This window comes from Lutra lutra, chromosome 12 (genome assembly GCF_902655055.1).
Source record: "Lutra lutra chromosome 12, mLutLut1.2, whole genome shotgun sequence".
Lineage (NCBI taxonomy): Eukaryota > Metazoa > Chordata > Mammalia > Carnivora > Mustelidae > Lutra > Lutra lutra.
The window spans coordinates 65,032,441-65,052,934 of NC_062289.1; the positions used below are offsets into that span (position 1 = coordinate 65,032,441).

The window sequence follows — 20,494 nt, forward strand, 5'->3', positions numbered from 1 at the left end:
GGGAAGTCGGCTGCCGCCGCGCCTGCGCCGTGAGCTCTGGCGCTCGTAGGCCGGGTGCGGGAAGCCCGCGGGCAGCGCCGCCGCGCGCGCGATGATGGCGGCGGCCGCGGCCCGGGCAGGGGGCGGCGGCAGCAGCGGCGGCGGCTCGGGGTCCAGCACTTCGCGGGGCTTCTATTTCAACACAGTCCTGTCATTGGCCCGCTCCCTGGCCGTGCAGAGACCGGCATCTTTGGAGAAGGTAGTCTTGGCCGCTCGGGCCGCGGGCTGACAGGAGAAGGGATATGGGATGGCGAAGTGGGTAGGCGGGGCGAGGATCTGTGGAAGGCCGAGAGGTGCTCTAGGGCTACCTGTGACAGGAAGGGGTACAGGAGCGGAGGGCGCCGGGGCTGGGGCGGTGAGGAGGTCGGTGAGCGGAGGGCGCTGGTGAAGAGAGGGGCATAATGGTGTTGGTTTAGGCGAGGAGTGGACAGAACAGGTGGGGACTTTGCGGGTGGGTGGCGTGGGAGGGACGTGAGTTACAGGCCCGGCTTTGAGCCGAGGGGGCACCTTGTGATGCAGCAGGGCGGGGGCGGCAGGCAGGGAGAAGCAGTGGTGGGAACGGCGGAGGACCGGAGTCAAAACCTGGGGCTCTGCTCCCGACTTCTCTGCTTTTTATTCCATGACCGTGGAGACATGCTGTTCTCATAAAATGGGGGTGCTTACCTATTTTGCCCGCTTCACACTGTTGTGAAGGGCAAATGAAATAGTACATCTGAAATCGCTTTCTGAAATGCAAATCTCCGCGTTGTTTTTCTGTCAATCTAGAGGGGGCGTTAGACTGGGAAAAAGATTGTGTTTGGAAGAAGGGACAGTGGCAGGGAAGGGGGAATGAACTGTCATTGGCAGAGAATTGAACTCAGGATTGCTTCAGAGGAGGAAGGGGAACTTATCCCGGAGGAATCTTTGCCTTGGGAGAAAGGTGAAAGGAAACTCAAAAGGTATCGCTCGGATGGTAGAGAGAACAGATTTTAGAGTCAGACATGTTTGGTCCCTGCACTGTTACTATTTGTCCTCTTAGGCAAGTTACTTCAACTCTTAGAGCCCTGTTTCCTTATGGGTGAAATGAAGTGATTCTTGAGAAGTACGTGGATTCAAGCATAAAGTGTCTCCTGTAGGTAGGTGAACAGTAGAAGTCAGCTTTCTTCCCCCACCGTCGTGTGATGGGACTCATTATAGTATGTAGCTTTGTAGGGGTGATCTATCTTCCTTCCTTCCTTCCTTCCTTCCTCTCTCTTTCTTTCTTTCATTTGGGAGAGCGTGTGTACACATGCGTGTGCATGATGGAGAGGGGCAGAGGAAGACGAGTGTTAAGCGGACTCCGGTGCTGGGCTGGATTTCATGATCCGGAGGTCAAGTCTGGAGCTGAAACCGGGAGCCGGCTGCTCAGTCGACTGCACCACCCAGGCGCCCAAGGATGGGAGTCTTTTTTCAGACAGTTTCTGGCAGGTGAAGAGAGATCTGTTGTCTAAGAGTAGGAGAAAAGGATGGAGACTGGAGACCTGTCTGGGGCAGTTAAGAGTAGTTTTGTGGGGGCGCCTGGGTAGCTCAGATGGTTAAGTGTCTCCCTTCGCTTTGGGTCAAGATCCCAGGGTCCTGGGATTGAGCCCTGCGTGGGGCTCCCTGCTTGGTGGGGAGCTTGCTTCTCCCTCTCCCTCTGCTGCTAGCCCTGCTATGCTCACTCTCACTCTCTGTCAAATAAAGAAATTAAAAAAAAAAAAGACTTTTGTGGCTCTGGTGAGGGTTGATGCTGAAATGCTGTGTTAGGCTCTCTGGCATAGTGTCCTTGGCTTTGTGGTTTTTTTTTTTAAGATTTTATTTATTTATTTGACAGAGAGAGAGAGATCACAAGTAGGCAGAGAGGCAGGCAAAGAGAGAGAGGAGGAAGCAGGCTCCCTGATGTGGGGCTCGATCCCAGAACCCTGGGATCATGACCTGAGCCAAAGGCAGAGGCTTAACCCACTGAGCCACCCAGGTGCCCCGGCTTTGTGGTTTCTTAAATCTGATTTCTCACTTAACTGCAGGGTGAGCAGGTCCTGGGAGATTGATGCCAACCGAACTTCTAATTGAAGGAGGAATTCAAAAGAATAGAAAGTATATGATTTCTAGAGATAGGAATACCTCACTTTAAATCCTCTATCATTTGCTTACATTAGTGTGACTCTGGGTAGGTTAGTTCCCCAGTCTGACCTTTGCTTTCTCCTGCAGAATACAAGGACAGTACTTGTTAAGAGTATTATGAAGATCAACAAAATGACCCATGAGTACAAAATGACCCATGATTGAGAACTGTTATCATTTGATGAGCCTAATTAATGGACTGCAGCACTGGCTTATCAAATCAAATTCATGCCAGCTAGTTAGCACATTCTCTTCTTAGTAGGAGGGCTAAAAAGCATATCAGAAGTTTGCTTGCTGGACTTGGAGAATAGCAGAGATTGTAGGGAATTGGGTGAAGACAGTCCTGTGGCTCTAGTAGGGTCCCCTTTCCTACCCGGTAACTCTGAGAAATGCACCTTAAGCACAACTGGCCGCCTTCAGCTTTTTCCCATGTCCTCACAAGAACATTCCATAATTGCAACATTGTTAGCTTTGTATCTTACAATAACTGCTTACTGGTGTCAAGATTATGGTGTATTTTACAAGTTAATATAGCTTTTAGGTTGGCAGCTCCCCATTAGTATCTCTTAGTTTGGGAGGTACTTCAGTATCATTGGTAACATTTACAAATCACTTTAGAAGAGAGTTAACAGGGGCGCCTGGGTGGCTCAGTGGGTTAAAGCCTCTGCCTTCGGCTCAGGTCATGATTCCAGGATCCTGGGATCGAGCCCTGCATCGGGCTCTCTGCTCTGCAGGGAGCCTGCTTCCTCCTCTCTCTCTCTCTCTCTCTCTCTGCTTCTCTGCCTATTTGTGATCTCTGTCTGTCAAAATAAATCAATAAAATCTTAAAAAAAAAAAAGAAGAAGAAGAAGAGAGTTAACAAAGCTAGCCCGAGGCTGCAGTCGTCAGAAGGGATTGCTTGCAAGGTTGATCCTTGGCTCACATCTGGGAACTCGGTACTTGAACTGTTCCCTCCATTTTCTAACTGATAAGCGTGGTTCATTGAGCCTAGACTCTGAACAAACAATATAATTATCTGCTTTCCTCTTGGGAATCTGGAATTTTGATGGCTGCTAGGCAGACATTGCCTGTGTCTGTCAATAAAAACCTTGGATGCTATGTCTCTAATGGACTTCTCTAGGTACAATCATAGCATACATGTTACTACATTGCTGCTGTAGAAGGGAGCACGCTCTGTGTATACCTTCACAGGAGGGAGAGAACAGGAGGAAGCCCATGCACAGGTTTCTCCAGAGTCCACTTGTCTTTTTCTCTTGCTGACAAATTCACTGTCATACAATGTACTGTAATTTAGCTACAAGTATAACTACGTATGCGTGGGTGGTCTTGGGGATCCTGAAATAATTTCTGTCTTAGAGAAGGCTTCTGTAGATGGCTGATTCCATCAGATATATGTGGTGGTTTCCTCTTATCCTCACCTGGGATCTTGAGACTTCATTATGCTAGGGATCATTGTTCACTACTTATTTTTTTAAGATTTTATTTATTTATTTCACAGAGAGCAAGAGAGAGAACACAAGCAGGAGGAATGGGAGAGGGAGAATCAGGCCTCTGGCAGAGCAGGGAGCCCGACGTGGGGCTCGATCCCAGGACCCTAACCTGAGCCAAAGGGAGATGCTTAAGGACTGAACCACCCAGGCGCCCCTCATTGTTACTCCTTAGTCCTATGATATATGGCTGTTTACTACATTCTGCTACTTTAAAACAATTGACAATAAGCCCTCAGAATTCCTAGGGAAGTATTCTTGAGGTTCTTAAGAGTAAAGGAATTTCTGAGTACCCACCAGGATAATGAAGGTGGGGACTTAAGTAGGGAGATGAGTGTTGAAAAACCTCTCTTTCTCATTTATTTGTTTCTGGGTTTTGTTTTTTTTTTCCCCTCTTTTTTTTTTTTTTTTTAATTTATTTGACAGACAGATCACAAGTAGGCAGAGAGGCAGGCAGAGAGAGACAGGAGGAGGCAGGCTCCCCGCCGAGCAGAGAGCCCGATGCGGGACTCGATCCCAGGACCCTGAGATCATGACCCGAGCCGAAGGCAGAGGCTTCAACCACTGAGCCACCCAGGCGCCCCTCCCCTCTTCTTTTTTTCCAGAGAGAAGGCAGAGGGCTGAGTGGGGCTTGGTCCAGATAGGCTCGAGCTGAGGATGGCTCAGTTTTCTGAGCTAGACCTGACATCTCAGTTCAGACATTGGTAACTCAAGCAGCCTTGATGTGCTTTTATGGCACTTGGGGCACATTAACAGCATACCTTTCCCTGTCTTTGTCTACCTACATGTCACAGTGGTGTTTCCCTACTCCACCCACCCATTCTGATCCCAGGCTGTGTAAATTTTACTTTTCCTTTAATTAATTTACTCTTTGATTTAGGAAACATTTGTTGAGCACCTATTGTTAATTAGTATGCACTAGATAGGCCAGATCAATAAGAAACGGCATTAATGAGATTGTTCAGGTGATCAGCATCAAGTCAGACTTGCTACAAGTAGCCCATCTACTCTTACGTCACAGGTCTGGTGATCAGACCCCTGCCATGTTCAGATAGTCAAACACAAGACTCCTTGGTGTCAAGTCTCTGATTCATCTCTGAGCTTTGACCTTTTCCCTAAGACTGGAACCTCAGCCCTAAAGCCTACCCCCAGGATTGTGGGCCACCCTGAGGATATCATCTGTGTTCCTCGAGATCCTGTCCCACACAGCCCTCAGCCCTCTCCCTCTGGGAGAAAGGTGAGAGGAGTGAAATAGAGAAGAGAATCCTGTCTACAGTGGAATCTCCATGTATGGTCAGCTTCCATTCTCTGATTTCTGCCTGCCAGTCTTGTTCTGCTCTTCTCATCTGTCTTCATTCTTCTCATCTGTCTTCAGAATGTTACTGAGCTGCCCCTGTCAAGCTGCCCCCTGGATCTGCCTGATGCTACTCCTCTGTGTCTAGGATATTGGTGACCTGTTCCTCCCTTTCCTCGTCTGGCCTGTACATAGTAATGGACCCTCAATCCTGGGACATGGAGAGTTCCTGGTAGAATTGAAAAGTAGGCAGCATTTCTTGCCCTCCCACTCATCTTCCTACCCTCAGGAGGCTTTGATCAGAATCTTTTTCCATGTCCTACAGTATGCTCTCTTTTCTTCAGTTAGAATGCCAGAATCTCGAGGTGTCTTACTAACTCGATGTGGTGTATAAATGGCACTGCAGCATTAGGGACAGGCCAGAACCTCCTTGGTGGACAGACATGCTCCAGAAGATGAGCTGGTTAACTCTGATCTCTAATTGAGGAACATACGTTCTGATGCTCAGGGCAGTGGGCTTTGTGGAGTTCTTGGTTATCCACTCCTTTGGAGTGGTTTGCCATGGAGTAAAAAGTCATGGTATTGGCATTTTTTTCCAGCATCGCGAAGTTGAAAATTTCTATCCTCACTCCGTCTCCTTTGTGAGGCCATGTTAAAAACAACCATCTAAAGAGTAAGGGTAGAGAAAATTAGTGTCAGTAGAGGGAATTCATGATGCTAGAACCATTGTTGTTAAGGCAGCTCTAAAATACTTTTTTCTTTTTTAAAGATTTTATTTATTTATTTATTTGACAGAGATCACAAGCAGGCAGAGAGACAGAGAGAGAAAGGGAAGCAGGCTCCTTGCTGATCAGAGAGCCCAATGCGGGGCTCAATCCCAGGACCCTGAGATCATGACCTAAGCCTAAGGCAGAGGCTTAATGCACTGAGCCACCCAGGCGCCCCAGCTCTAAAATACTTTAAGAAGAAATCAGGAGAAGAAAAAAGCTTTACCTATAATCATGCCACAGTAACTGTAGGTTGCTAGGGCTGCCATAACAAAGTACCAAAACAACTTAAACAACCGAAATTTCTTTTCTCATAGTCCTGGATGCTAGAAATCCAAGAAGAATGTGTCAGCATTGCTGGTTTCTTTTGAAGCCTTTCTCTTTGGCTTGTAGATAGCTGTCTTCCTGTGTCTTCACATAGTCTTCCCTCTGTGCCTGTCTGTATCCTAATCTTCTGTTACAAAAACACTAGTCAGATTTCTAGAACTGGCCCACCCTATTTACCTTGTATTAACTTAAAAACCCTATGTCCAAATATAGTCACATTCTGAGGTACCTGGGGACGAGGAATTCAATATATGAATTTTGGGGACACAATTCAGCCCATAACACTTAACGAATTAGTATTTTAATTTCTTAGATCTCCTTATTAGTCTTTAGCTATGTTCACTTTTTTCCTTTTTTCAAAAATAGCCCATATTTATTATGTTAATGCCTGCATGTCTTATTTTATGTTGATAGATCCTAATTAAGCATTTCTCTGTTTAGGCGGTCTAGATTTTTCCTTGCAAAACAGCATGTTTGTACATCTAGAATTTTGTCGTCTTCTGGTTCACATTCTTCTGCTAAATGGAGGGTGGGTCTTGACCTTTACTGCCCAGCTGTTTTCAAAGGACTCTACTTAGTTACGGTGGATAGCATCAGCAAGACACCTTGTGCGCATTTATATGTAGCTTCATGTTGTTGGATTTTATTTACTTTTTCCTGCTAACTCTGCAAGCATAAAAGGGGACCTTATTCTTTTGATTCTAAGATAATGATATTTGACCATGGTTGGCTATGTTCAATAACGAATTAAACAAACAGCCAAAAAACCTACAAGGTGGAATTGGCCATATGATATCGTGCTCTTGTTTTCTGGTATGTGGAAACTTGAATTCAGGTTTCTCTTCACACTTGGAGTACCATTGCTTGGATACTAGCTTCTACCTGTGTCTGCTCTCGGTCTCTTTCTATCAAGAGTTGGGTCTACTAGGTGTGCACACAATTCTGACCCTCAACTAATTTACGATAACTAGAAACAGTGATAGGTGGGAGACTGGCCAGCTGTCTGTCCATAAAGGAAGTGGTGGGGGACCATACCGCTTTTCAGTAAAACTCCCCTGAGAAGATATTTAGCCATTTTGCATTTTGCTGGCATGGGAATGGGAGATACAGATCATTTTCTTTGGGTTTTTCCAAACCTTTTCTCTGTGGCTTTTGACAGTTAGTGAAAAAGTTATAGAAGGTAAAAAAGTGAAACATGCTCTAAGAAGGTGAAAGTATTGTGCATACTTGCTGGGAGGTTACTTTCAGCTGAGATTTTGAATAACAAAGGCCTAGAATTGATGGGCATGGACATTTTTTTTTTTTTAAAGATTTTATTTATTTATTTGTCAGAGAGAGAGAGGGAGAGCGAGCGAGCACAGGCAGACAGAGGCAGAGGGAGAAGCAGGCTCCCTGCTGAGCAAGGAGCCCAATGCGGGACTCGATCCCAGGATCGCTGGGATCATGACCTGAGCCGAAGGCAGCTGCTTAACCAACTGAGCCACCCAGGCATCCCAGGCATGGACATTTGTAAATGCCAAGAGTGGTTGGCAAGGGAAGGTCATTTCAGATAGAACAGAGAACAAAACAGAGTAAAATGAGGAACAGCAGTAATAGGGTTTGGCAGAAATACAATGTATTTAAAGGGACGAGTGTAGATGAGAGTGAGAAGAAAGCAGGTGGCCTCATACGTAGTCCCAGACTCAGAGTTTGGGTTGTATTGATGAGACAGAGAAGAGCCTTTGAATATTTCAGGGCCATGAGTTATGTGCATTAAGAAGATTATTATGGCCGCATTGTTTATCCCCATGCCCTTAGGGATTCTCAGAATTGATGTGTCACTAGCTGTTTGCTCCCCCAGAGGGCAGAAATGTTCTATTTCTGACTCCTTACTGCAGATTTTGTGTTATGCTGTCTGTGTTTGTAGTAGAGATGTGGTTACCTCCAGTCCCGTACACCAGCAGCCATTCTTGATTTAAATTGCTGAAACGTGTCTGTGTACTTCATTTTCCTCATTATTTATATACTTGTTTTTCTATTGCTTCTCTCATGTATCTTGGCATTTTGGAAAAAGGCTTGGCCTTTTGTGAACATTGCCAAGCTGGCCAGAACACTGCTTTTGTTTATGTGATAAGAACAGAGTTGAGACAAAAATCCTCAAATCTCACTTGCATTTATTCACTTAGTTCTGAGAGGCTCTGTCTTTGCTGCTGAAGCTATTCTCTTTTCCTGAACATTTCTATGTGTAAAGCGAGGCTGAAAACCTGGATTCAGGGCAGCCAGGTCTATCTGTACCATTATAAAAGCAAACGAGTGTGACATTTGTTCATTTGTTCATTCATTCATTTATATAATAAGTCTTTTTTTTTTTTTTAAAGATTTTATTTATTTATTTGACAGAGAGAAATCACAAGTAAGCAGAGAGGCAGGCAGAGAGAGAGGAGGAAGCAGGCTCCCTGCTGAGCAGAAAGCCCGATGTGGGGCTCGAACCCAGGACCTGGGATCATGACCTGAGCCGAAGGCAGCGGCTTAACCCACTGAGCCACCCAGGCGCCCCTATATAATAAGTCTTTTAGTGCTTGCTGTTTGCCAGGCGTTGGAGGGGCCCATTAGAGGGATGAATGAGTAGATGTGGTCTCGCTGTCATGGAGTTGTCATGGAGGTAGACAAGCGTTAAACAAAAAACTGTAAGTAAATATGATTGAAAATGCTAACAAGTGCCAAGAAGCAAAAGTAAATGGTATCAGTGAATACACTCGTAATGTTTTTCTACCATCACTGCCATCCCTCTTCAGAATTCTTTCATCTCGTAAAACTGAAATCCTAATTGCCATTGATTTTTGTATTATATTGATCTTATATCCTGCAACCTTGCCCAACTTGTTTTTTTAGTTCTAATACTTTTTTAGGTTTTTCTATATGCAAGATTATGTCATCTGCAAATATAGTTTTACTTTTTCTTTTCCAAACCGAATGCCTTTTATTTCATTTTCTTTTCTCGTCGTCCTGGCTAGAACCTCCAGAACAATACTGGATATAAGTGGTGAGAGTGGACATCTTTGTCTTGTTCCTGATTGGGGGTGGGCGGCAACTTTCAGCTTTTTACCAGAAAGTATAATGTTAGTTGTGAGTTTTTTATAGATGCCCTTTATCAAGTTGAGGAAGTTCCCTTTTATTTCTCTCTCTCTCTCTCTTTCTTTTTTTAAGATTTTATTTATTTTAGAGAGAGAGCATGCACATGCATGGGGGGTAGAGGTAGAGGAAGAAGCAGACTCATGGCTGAGCAGGGAGCCTGACGTGGGGCTCAGTCCCAAGACCCTGGGATCATGACCTGAGCTGAGCACAGATGCTTAACCAACTGAGCCACCCAGGAGTACTTTAGAGGGTGCCTTTTTTTAGAGGGTGGGTAGGGGCAGAGGGAGATAAAGAAGGAAAATCTTAAGTGGACTCCACACCCAGTGTGGAGCCTGTCACGGGGCTTGATCTCAGGACCCCAAGATTATGACCTAAGCCACAATCAAGAGTTGAGACGCTTAACCAGCTGAGCCGCAGGTGCCCCCATTCCCTTCTATATCTAGTTTATTGAATGCTTTTATCATGAAGCAGTGTGGAATTTTTTCAAATGCCTTTTCTGCATGTATTACAAAGCTAATTTTAAAATATTGTTAGGGCAACTCTATAGTAGCTCTTGCTACAAGGATAGTTTAACTCCACTGCTAAGGTATGGCCCCTTTGAGGTCTCTACTGAATGCTTTAAGGCCTTTCTCCTCTTGCTGGGAGTCATACAGATGCCTCTCAGCGCTGTGTGAACTCTGGGAGCCTTTTAGCTCACTGTTCCCTGGTTGTTCTTTTCCAGATTCATGGAATATCACCTATACTGGTAGGTCTTAGGATTCACCAAAGACTTAGGGGAATTCTGTTTTGATTTTTGGGGATTTTTGTTGTTGTTGTTTAGCCCTCTTCTCTTCAGAATTTCCAACTGCTTTTGACTTCCTGTACTCTTATTTCTGTCTCCTCCACTTTGACCATCATGATCTGCCTAGAATGCCTTTTCCTATTCTGTGGTCTGAGATGTGTCTTCAGGCAGTCATAGGATAGGGCTCACATCATTTCCTCTGTCTCTCATGTATCATAGACCTGTGCTACTTGTTTAGGATCTGAAATTAGTCGTTTCACATATTTGTCCATTTTCCTAGTTGCTTTATGGAAGGAAGTTAAACCCAGGTCCTGTTATTCTCTTATGACTAGAGGTGGAAGTTTTTGGATCATAGGATTTTAATGCTAGAGCAGACATTGCAAAAAGCTATCTGATCATCCTCTTATATGTGAGGCTTGAGGGAGATGACTTGCCGATATTGGCATAGTTTTAAGACATTGGCAAGATTCTGCGGATTTCCATATATACACACAGTTGGTGTTTTGTCCACATTTTACAGAAGGAAATACAAAGTCAGAGATGTTCAGGTAGGTTTTGTCAGTTATCTTGGGTCACCTAGGTAAGAAATGGCAGAGTTGGAGTGAAAATCACAACCTCCCAACTCCATGCAGCTACCCTGATCATTGCCTGTTGAAACAATGTCAGGAATCAGAGACATGCATTTGTCTGTGTTGTACCCTGCCAGACACATGAGCAGGGCTCAAGAAATGGAGACTCATGCATTGTGTGTAAGGGCACATGTAGTGCTAGGTGTGTTGGATGTTGTAGAAAGCTATATTAACTGGTCACACAGCCAAGCACGAGCATCTCTCATGAAACTCCCATCCAGGACTGCTTATAGGAGTAGATGCTGTTCCACTTGCATCTGTAGCTCCCTGCCCACCTTGTCACAGTCACCTTTGTTTATTGTGATAGCTCTGAGTCACTTAGAAAAGGTTAGCTTCTATTCCGTGTTCTCCATGGGGCCGGTACATTTGAGAAAGACAAAAAATGGATTTAACAAAACACTGCCACTAATACTTAAAGCCTAATCTCTAGTTCTCAGGGAATTTTGTTTCTCCCGAAAAACTATTCCCAGAAGTTTCAGATAACAAAAGTTTTACTCTTTAAAAAAAAAAATCGTTTAATTAGCCAGCTTGTAATGCTATTATAGTAGCTTTATTTTGACCTACATACCTTACCAAACACTGTTGTGTTTGACTTTTCATCTGCAGTTTTCTGCCCAGTCATCCAGACTTGTGAGGGCATCTTGTTTTCTCCTTGGTGTGGCTTTTCCTTTCCTTGGCAGTCTAAATTCACCTCGTGGTCTCTCTCTCTCTCTCTCTTTTTTAAGTAGGCTCCACATTGGGGCTTGAACTCATGACCCTGAGATCAAGATGTGAGCTGAAAAGTTGGATGCTTAACTGACTGAGCCACCCAGGTGCCCTGGTCTTTCTCTTTTAATACCCTTGGATTAAAATATTGCCAAGAGTTCTTAGCAAAGCCTAAACAAGTTACCTTTGTTTCCTCTTCCCATTGACTTATTGACCTCCTCAAAGTGTTGCCCAGAGCCCCTCTGGGTCCTTTTTATAAGTGGGAGTAACCTTGGCCATCTCTGTCAGATTTTGAACTTAATGACCTTTTATAATGACAGGATCTACTCCTCTCTACCCCCTAAGAACAACAAACTTGTTAGTTTATTGTCAAATTCTGAAAGAAAAAAAAAGGTCAGTGTTTTTTTTTTTTTTTCTTTCATTTTTTAAAATTATAGTGTTACTGCTTTATTCTGCATTAGGACTGTGACCTCTCTGTGTCTCAATTTTTTTTATCCTTAGAATGGAGATAACAAATAATATCCACTCAGTGCAGTGTTATGAAGATTAGTTGGGATCATACAAACCAGCACCTTGCATGTGATAAATGCCCAATGACTGTTAGCTCTTAGTATCTGGAGACCGGCCCCCACTAGAACTGGTTCTCCCTTATCTGACATGTGATGACTGCTAAAGGACTTGAGTTCAAGTCTTCACTTTTTTCTTTTATTTTCTGTTCTTTTCTTTTCTTTTCCCCACAAGAGTCCCAATTTCCAAGGGCATTTTGCATTAGAGCCTGGCCCCAGTGCCAGGCTTTCAGGGGCCCTTTAGTGTTTGGTATCTGACTTGCGTTCTTTACTAGTTGTGTCATTTTTATTGGTTGTATAACTCTGGCTATATTATAAGGATTGTGAGGGTGTGACTGTATACTCTACCTGAGTTCATTTGATTGTTCTTCCATCCTCCATTCATTTGATGATGCAGCAAATATTTGTTCAGTGCCAATTGCATGCCAGCACTGTGCCCAATACTGATTATATGACAAATGTCACAACATAGTTAAACCTTATAGTAGGAAGGCTAGGTTCTAGTGGCCCTCTTTCTTTTTCCTTTCCTTCTCATCCCACTAAATCCCTGTGACACCAGCCTCTTTAGTTCCACTAAATAGTTACGTTTTTGGAACATGTAGGGTGCAGTGGATACAGGATGAGGGGGACACAGTCCCGTCTGCAGTGAGTGGAAGATAAGTATACAAGTAGGGGCACCTGGGTGGCTCAGTGGGTTAAAGCCTCTGCTTTCGGCTCAGGTCATGATCCCAGGGTACTGGGATCGAGCCCCGCAGCAGGCTCTCTGCTCAGTGGGGAGCCTATTTCCCACCCCCTCCCTGTCTTTCTGCCTGCTTGTGGATCTTTGTCTGTCAAATAAATAAATAAAATCTTTAAAAAAAAAATAAGTATACACGTAATTCCAAAGCAATATTTTTAAAAAGAAAGTTATTGAGAGGTGTGATGGGAAAGATCATAGAACATTGCTGAGGTCTGGCGAAGCTTTGAGTAGCGAGAGATGGTTGACATGGATCTTGGAAGGATGGATTGAATTTTTATAGGGGAGATAAGGCAGATTGAATGAAATGTCGCAGACGGGTGAAGACTGTGGAAGAAGCCAGGCAGGGACAAGTGAGCACTGTATTTGGGGCCCGAGTGTTCACGGGAAGTTGGGAAAGACCTTCATTGCCAGGTTGGGAGTGTTCATTGAGTGTTCACAGGAATGGGGAGCCATTGGAGGTGTATGGGCCCGGAGTGGTGGTATTGGAGTAGGGAGAGACAAAAGTCAGAGACAGGGTCTAGTTAAGAGCCTGTTGTCTAAGACTATACTTAGCCTGTCTGGGCCTAGTTGCCTATCCTATTAAATGAGAATAAGATTACACACAATCTGCCTGAAACGGGGCATTTGGCCAGGTGAGTGTGTAACTTCTTCCAGCTCTCCATCTCTGATTCTGTGTACGTTTGGGAGTTGTTAGAGGGCCTCAGGTCTGAAGCCCAGGTGAGCATCTTTTCAGTCTAGTGGTCCAGCTTGCATGGATTCTGGATGTTTTTAGAGAAATTATACCAAAAAATTATACCAAAAAAGTGTTTGTATTCCATTTTTCCTGTGATTTGTTGTTGTTGTTGTTGTTAGTGAAGTAATTTAATAAGTTTGATTTTTATTTACAGAGAGCTGTGAAATTTTTTCAAGACCATTTTGTGAAGTTAAACTTTAATCTGGGTGTCTTGTTTCAGGTGCTACCTGCTTCGCTTTTTGCTGTGCCTATTGTCTTGCAGCTCCAGGTGTCTTTGTCAGGGCTGGAATAGCTGCATCTCTTGTTCCTTCAAAAGAGAAAAACTTTTCTACTTGGATTGAGACTCTTGGGGAAGTTGTAGTTAAATAGGAGTTGTTTTGGGATGCCTCACTGGCTCAGTCAGTAGAGCATGTGACTCTTGATCCTGGGGTTGTAAGTTTGAGCCTCACCTTGGGTATAGAGATTAATTAAGAATCTTTTAAAAATAGGGGCGCCATCGCTTCTCGGCCTTTTGGCTAAGATCAAGTGAAAAAATAGGGGCACCTGGGTGGCTCAGTTGTTAAGTCATGATCCCAGGTCATGATCCCAGAGCCCTGGGATCGAGCCCCACATTGAGCCCCACATTGGGTCCCTGCTCAGCGGGGAGGCTGCTTCTCCCTCTGCCACTCCCCCTGCCTGTGTGCATGCTCACTGTCTCTCTCAAATAAATAAATAAAATCTTTAAAAAAGAATAAAAATTAAAAATTAAATAGGAGTTGATTCATTGATAGTAAGTTGTTGGAATTAAAGAAGTTATAAGACCGTTGTGTGTAGAAAACATCTGTTTAGCTTATTTGACCCAGGTTTTCTTTCAGTTTTACATTACTTCTTCTTGGATTACCCAGATTCCATTCATTGAAATTCTGTACTCTTTTCTCTTATTTTCTGAGCTCTAAGAGTATAAATATTATTGTCCTTCTTAAAAATAAGATATGCATTGGGGCGCCTGGGTGGCTCAGTGGGTTGAATGTCTGACTCTTGGTTTCAGCTCAGGTTATGATCTCGGGGTTGTGGGATTAGGCTCCGAGCTGAATGGGAAGTCTGGTTGAGCTTCTCTCTCTTCCTCTTCTGCCCCTCCCCGTCTCTCTCTCTTTCTCTCTCTCTCTTGCTCTCAAGAAAAAAAAGAAAAGAAAAATATGCATTAATGGCAAAGCTGTTTCCACTATTTAAAAAACTTTTTTTTTTCTAATTCCGAAGTTAATAATGTTCCTTATGGAAAATACAGAAAAAAAGAAGTAAATAAGTATTGCTTATAATTTGATTAATAATTTTTGTATCTTGTTGGATAGGCAGTGCAGGTTTTGAGATTTAATACTCTATTTGTATTAATTTCTTTTTTTTTTTAAAGATTTTATTTATTTATTTGACAGAGAGATCACAAGCAGGCAGAGAGGCAGGCAGAGAGAGAGGAGGAAGCAGGCTCCCTGCTGAGCAGAGAGCCCAATGCAGGGCTCGATCCCAGGACTCTGAGATCACGACCCGAGCCGAAGGCAGCGGCTTAACCCACTGAGCCACCCAGGCGCCCCTATTTGTATTAATTTCTTATTGCAGCTATAACACATTACCACAAACTTAGTGGCTTAGAACAACGCAAATTTATTGCTTTGCATTTCTGTAGATTAGAAGCCCAACACTGTTCTCACTGGACTAAAATCAAGGTGATGGCAGGGCTGTGTACCTTTCTTGAGACTCTAGAGGACAACTCATTTCCATGTCTTTTATAGCTTCTAGAGAACCCTACATTCCTGGATCATGGCAATCCTGGATCCCAGTAAGGGGACTCAAGCTGTCACATCCCATCATTCTCACCTCCTCTTTTGCCTCTCTCTTACCCTGGTCTCACTGAAATCATCCAATATACCAATATAATCTCTTCAATTCAAGGTCTTTTTATTTTTTTTAATTTTAATTTTTTAAAACGATTGTATTTATTTATTTGAGAGAGAGAGCATGAGCAGGGAAGAATAGCAGAGAGAGGGGGAGAAGCAGGCTCCATGCTTAGGCAGGGAGCCTGATGCGGGGCTCTGTTAGGGTCCGTGATCAAAGGAACGAGACTGATATAAAGCGAAAATCAAACAAAGTTTTATTTCACGCCAAGCATCAAAATCAAACTGACCGGTCAGGGCTATCTCTTACCAAAAGACGACGACGATGATTCCGACAAGGTCACTCCCAAGAAGCCCGCTCCGAACGAGGCTGCTCCGCAGATGAGGCTGCTCCCCGGTTGGAGCCGCTCCCAAGAAGAGGCCACTCGCAGGAAGGCCGCTGCTGGTGAGGTCGCTCCCCGGATAGGGCCGCTCCCAAGAAGTGGCGATGATGACAGCGACGATGACAGGGAGGACAACACTGATAACACAGATTTTGCTCCCCATGACGCCACTCTGACAAGGCTGCTCTGGCGAGGCTACTTCACAGACAAGGCTACTCCGGCAAGGCCGCTCTGGAGGAAGCCTCTTCCCTGACGATACTGCTTCCGCAGGACCGCTCACCGCTTCCGCAGGACCGCTCACCGAGGAGACCTCTTCCCAGACGAAGCCGCTCCCCAGAATGACACAGCTCTGGTGAGGCAGCGGCTCAAGGTTTCCGGCAAGGTTGCTGCTGTCTAGGCCGCTCCCCGCGGTGCGGCTGCTGAGGGTCACAGTGTGTGGGCGGGGCCGCTGGTGTTGGGGCCACTGGCATCTTGGTGCCGCAGGCATCTTGGGGCCGCAGGTGTCAGGGTGCTGGTGGTGCGGGACCACTGGCGGCAGGACTGCTGGCGTCTCGACCACTGGCAGCTGGACCGCTGTCGGCTCTGGGCCGCTGGTGGCGCGGGGCCGCAGGCGTCGGGACCACTGTCATCTGGACCGCTGGTGGCTCGGGGCCGCTGGCGGCGGGGGACCGAGGGGGCACGGGACCGCCGGCGTCAGGACCACTGGCGGCTCGGGGCCGCAGGACTGCTGGCAGATCAGGACCGCTGGCGGATCGGGACTGCTGGCGTCAGGATCACTGGCGGCTCGGGCCGCTGGCGGTGTGGGACTGCTGGTGGCTCAGGGCTGCTGGCGGCCGAACTGCTGGCGTCTGGACCACCTGTGGCTCGGGGCCGCAGGCCCGCCGGTGGCTCGGAACCGCTGGCGGCTGGCGGCTCACGGCTCGGGGCCTCTGGCGGCTGGCGGTTCGGGGCTGCTGGCAGCTCAACCACCAGCATCTGGACCGCTGGCGGCGCGGGGCTGCCGGCGGCTCAGGGCCGCCAGCGTGGCTTATAGCCCTTACAAGAGCTGTTACAGCTCTTCTATGCTGCTCCCACCGACTCTTCTTCTGCTGCGGCTCCCACCGACTCTTCTTCTGCTGTGGCTCCCGCCGACTCTTCTGCTGCTGCTGATCCCGCCGACTCTTTTTATTCTGCTTCTTCTTCTTCCTTCTTCTTCCTCTGACAGCTCTTCTTCTTCTTCTTCTGACAGCTCTCCTCTCCTCTTCTTGTCAGCCTCGCAGACCAACCTTTATGGGGGTAGTTGAGCCCTGACCCTACACAGGCGGCCAATTGAATCCCAATTCACCCCAGTGGATATACGCGTGCCCCACCGATTGGACGTCTCCACCCAGCCTGCCCTGCCCCTACATCCCGGGTCCACAAGCCAGTTCCCCTGGGAGGGGCAGGCCCTTACAGGCTTGATTCCACGAACTGTGAGATCATGACCTGAGCCAAAGGCAGAGGCTTTTTTTTTTTTTAAAGATTTTATTTATTCATTTGACAGACAGAGATCACAAGTAGGCAGAGAGGCAGGCAGAGAGAGAGGGGGAAGCAGGCTCCCTGCTGAGCAGAGAGCCCGATGTGGGGCTCGATCCCAGGACCCCAGGACCACGACCCGAGCTGAAGGCAGAGGCCCAACCCACTGAGCCACCCAGGTGCCCCGAAAGGTAGAGGCTTAACCGATTGGGCCACCCAGACACCCCAAGGTCATTTTAACCTGTTTTTCTCTGCAACCAATTTACATTCATTTGCCGTGTGAAGTAACATATTCCCAGATTCCAGGGATTAGGACACAGACATATTTGGGCAGGCCATTGTTCTGCCTGCCACACCGATATGGTTTGTGCATTCCTAAATTATTATATCAGTCTCTAAATTGTTTATTGGTTCTTTTTGGTATCTTTCCTTCACATTTTAAAACCATGTGCCCAGCTTTTAGAGTAATCCTAAATTGTCACAAATTATTTCTATTTAAATATTTTTAATTAAGTGGGGTTGTGGAGAAGGGTCTGAAGTCAGAGTAGCCCAGAACCCCTCTGGGGATGGGGGACAGGGACAGGCAGTAGAGAGGAGACAAGGATGGTTAGAACTGTGTTTCCTTCAGATTTCTCTACCAGGTAGGGTGACAGCTATGTGAGCAGCAGGGTTTAATCATGTTCCTGATGCTGAATTCTTACCCTGAGATATTGCTAGAGCTCATGTCTTTTAGTTTCCAGAGTATAATGCCTAAAAAACAAAGGAATAAACAAACAGGGAATCAAACCCAACCCAGAACATCTGTTCTGTGGGGAGAAATCCAATTCTTATGCTTGATGTAAGTGAGGAGAACTTGGGGTTTGCCTCTGCCCTGTAGGGCAAGTGCCAGGATGGGCTGGCAGCAGCCCTGAAATGGGAGGGTCTGGATTGAGAAGAGAGCCTTATATCCAGGCAAAAACTAAGAATAGACAGCAAGCCTGCATCCTGGGGGAGAATGAGTGTCTTTTAAAGTGCCTGTCCACAGTGTAGAAGATGGAGATACGAAGATAAGAGATGATTTCAGCCCCTGGGGAGCTTGCAAATTAGTGGAGAGACAGACAAATGCACCAATAACTGTTGCATGAACAATGGGGTAGATGTTGCTGATGATGTTACTGAAGCCCTTCAGATACATGAAGACAGTGGTTGTGTCTACTTACAGCCTGCTTGTCTCTGGGCTAGATGTTCCTTTTTAATGGCTTCTGGTATGGAATATTTCTTAGACCCCCACATCACCCTGCGTGGCCATCTTTGGATATTTTTAGAGTGGCAGAGGGGCAACTCAATCTTTCCCTCACTTCCACATGTCCATCATCAAGTCCTGTAGCCTTCCTCTGAAACATCCTGAGCTGGACTGTTTCTTTCTGCTTTGGTCATTACCCTCTTTGCTACTGAAGCATCTTCTGACTTCTCTGTGGTTCCATTTTTGTCCTTTCAAACCAGAAGGATTCTTCTAAACTTCAGTTCTAAACTTGACTTTTTAAGGTCTCCAGTGTGCATCCCCTTGGCACCGGTTTCATTGCTATTAGAGTTCAATCCAGGTTCCCAGCCTCTGCCTGTACTTGGACTTCTGGGAATCCCCACTTTATCTTTCCATTGTGCTGCCTCTCCAGTGGCCTCTGCCAGAATGCTTTTTCCTGAGTTGTCCCTGCTGGTTCCTTCTTAATCAGATCTCAATTTATTATTTTTTATTTATTTATTTATTTATTTTAAAGATTTTATTTATTTATTTGACAGATCACAAGTAGACGGAGAGGCAGGCAGAGAGAGAGAGAGAGAGAGAGGGAAGCAGGCTCCCCGCTGAGCAGAGAGCCCGACGCGGGACTCGATCCCAGGACCCCGAGATCATGACCCGAGCCTAAGGCAGCGGCTCAACCCACTGAGCCACCCAGGCGCCCCCAGATCTCAATTTAATGGGCACCTTCTTAGGTCTTTCCTGATCACCCCATTAAAAATAGTCCTTTAGGCACTATTGCTGGGGAAATATAATAACAAACAAAATCTCCCAAGAGCTCTCCACAAAGATAGTAGAGAAAGAAAACACTTTTATTACCGAATAAGCATTGAACCAGGACATGACATGCATCACAGGCAATCCTCTAAGAGATTACAAAGACAGAAAACAATCTCACCTTATTAACTAGCCAAGCAGATGTAACTTGTTACATATATACTTTCAAGGTGAATGACAACTAGTCCCTTAGGTAAGAAGTCTTTGTGTATATCTTTTCTATATTTAATAATGAGGTTGTGCCAATTTCGATGAGCTTCTGAGTCTCTGTTTTATCTTGTAGCACATTGGCTTCACCAGCCAGGTATGTGGCATTGTGTATTTCTGTGTGTTTGAGCAGAATGTTGATAAAGTATTGCCCAGGACAAAGTACATAGATTTTGACAGGGCCCCAGACTCCTCCTTTTGGTTCCATGTTGATTAACCAGCATTCTTTGGATCTCATTGACTCATTCTGCTATAAATCCACCTCCTTTTGATTTCTTATTTATAGGGCTGTTTCTTGAGAGACTTTACTCTTTCTGTCAGGTTGTGTGATTCACTGGTGGAAATGTCTGGAGTCTCTGAAATGATCACTTCATTGTGGTTAGTTTGCAACTCTCTTTGTATTGTATTTTCTCCTCTGACTGTGAAGTGGAGGAACACTGAAGAAAAGTGGGAATTTACAAAACCAGACAAGGATCCCAACAAAAAAGAGAACTACAGACCAATATCCTTGATGAACACAGATGCAAAAATTCTCGCCAAAATACTAGCCAATAGGATTCAACAGTACATTAAAAGGATTATTCACCACGACCAAGTGGGATTTATTCCAGGGCTGCAAGGTTGGTTCAACATCTGCAAATCAATCAATGTGATACAACACATTAATAAAAGAAAGAACAAGAACCATATGATACTCTCCATAGATGCTGAAAAAGCATTTGACAAAGTACAGCATCCCTTCCTGATCAAAACTCTTCAAAGTGTAGGGATAGACGGCACATACCTCAATATTATCAAAGCCATCTATGAAAACCCACCGCAAATATCATTCTCAATGGAGAAAAACTGAAAGCTTTTCCGCTAAGGTCAGGAACACGGCAGGGATGTCCGTTATCACCACTGCTATTCAACATAGTACTAGAAGTCCTAGCCTCAGCAAACAGACAACAAAAGGAAATTAAAGGCATCCAAATCGGCAAAGAAGAAGTCAAACTATCACTCTTCGCAGATGATATGATACTATATGTGGAAAACCCAAAAGACTCCACTCCAAAACTGCTAGAACTTGTACAGGAATTCAGTAAAATGTCAGGATATAAAATCAATGCACAGAAATCAGTTGCATTTCTCTACACCAACAACAAGACAGAAGAAAGAGAAATTAAGGAGTCCATCCCATTTACAATTGCACCCAA

The 20,494-nt window shown here is 45.3% G+C and overlaps 1 protein-coding gene across 1 annotated transcript in view; it reads left to right on the forward strand.

Moving 5' to 3' along the window:
* Positions 1-37: 37 nt before the first annotated feature.
* The window catches only part of PI4KA (phosphatidylinositol 4-kinase alpha), a 123,026-nt gene continuing 102,569 nt past the window's right edge, over positions 38-20,494 (forward strand). Inside the window, exon 1 of the mRNA XM_047698289.1 lies at positions 38-238. Coding sequence (XP_047554245.1) covers positions 92-238 — 147 coding nt within the window. The 5' untranslated portion in view covers positions 38-91. The remainder of the gene's footprint in view (positions 239-20,494) is intronic.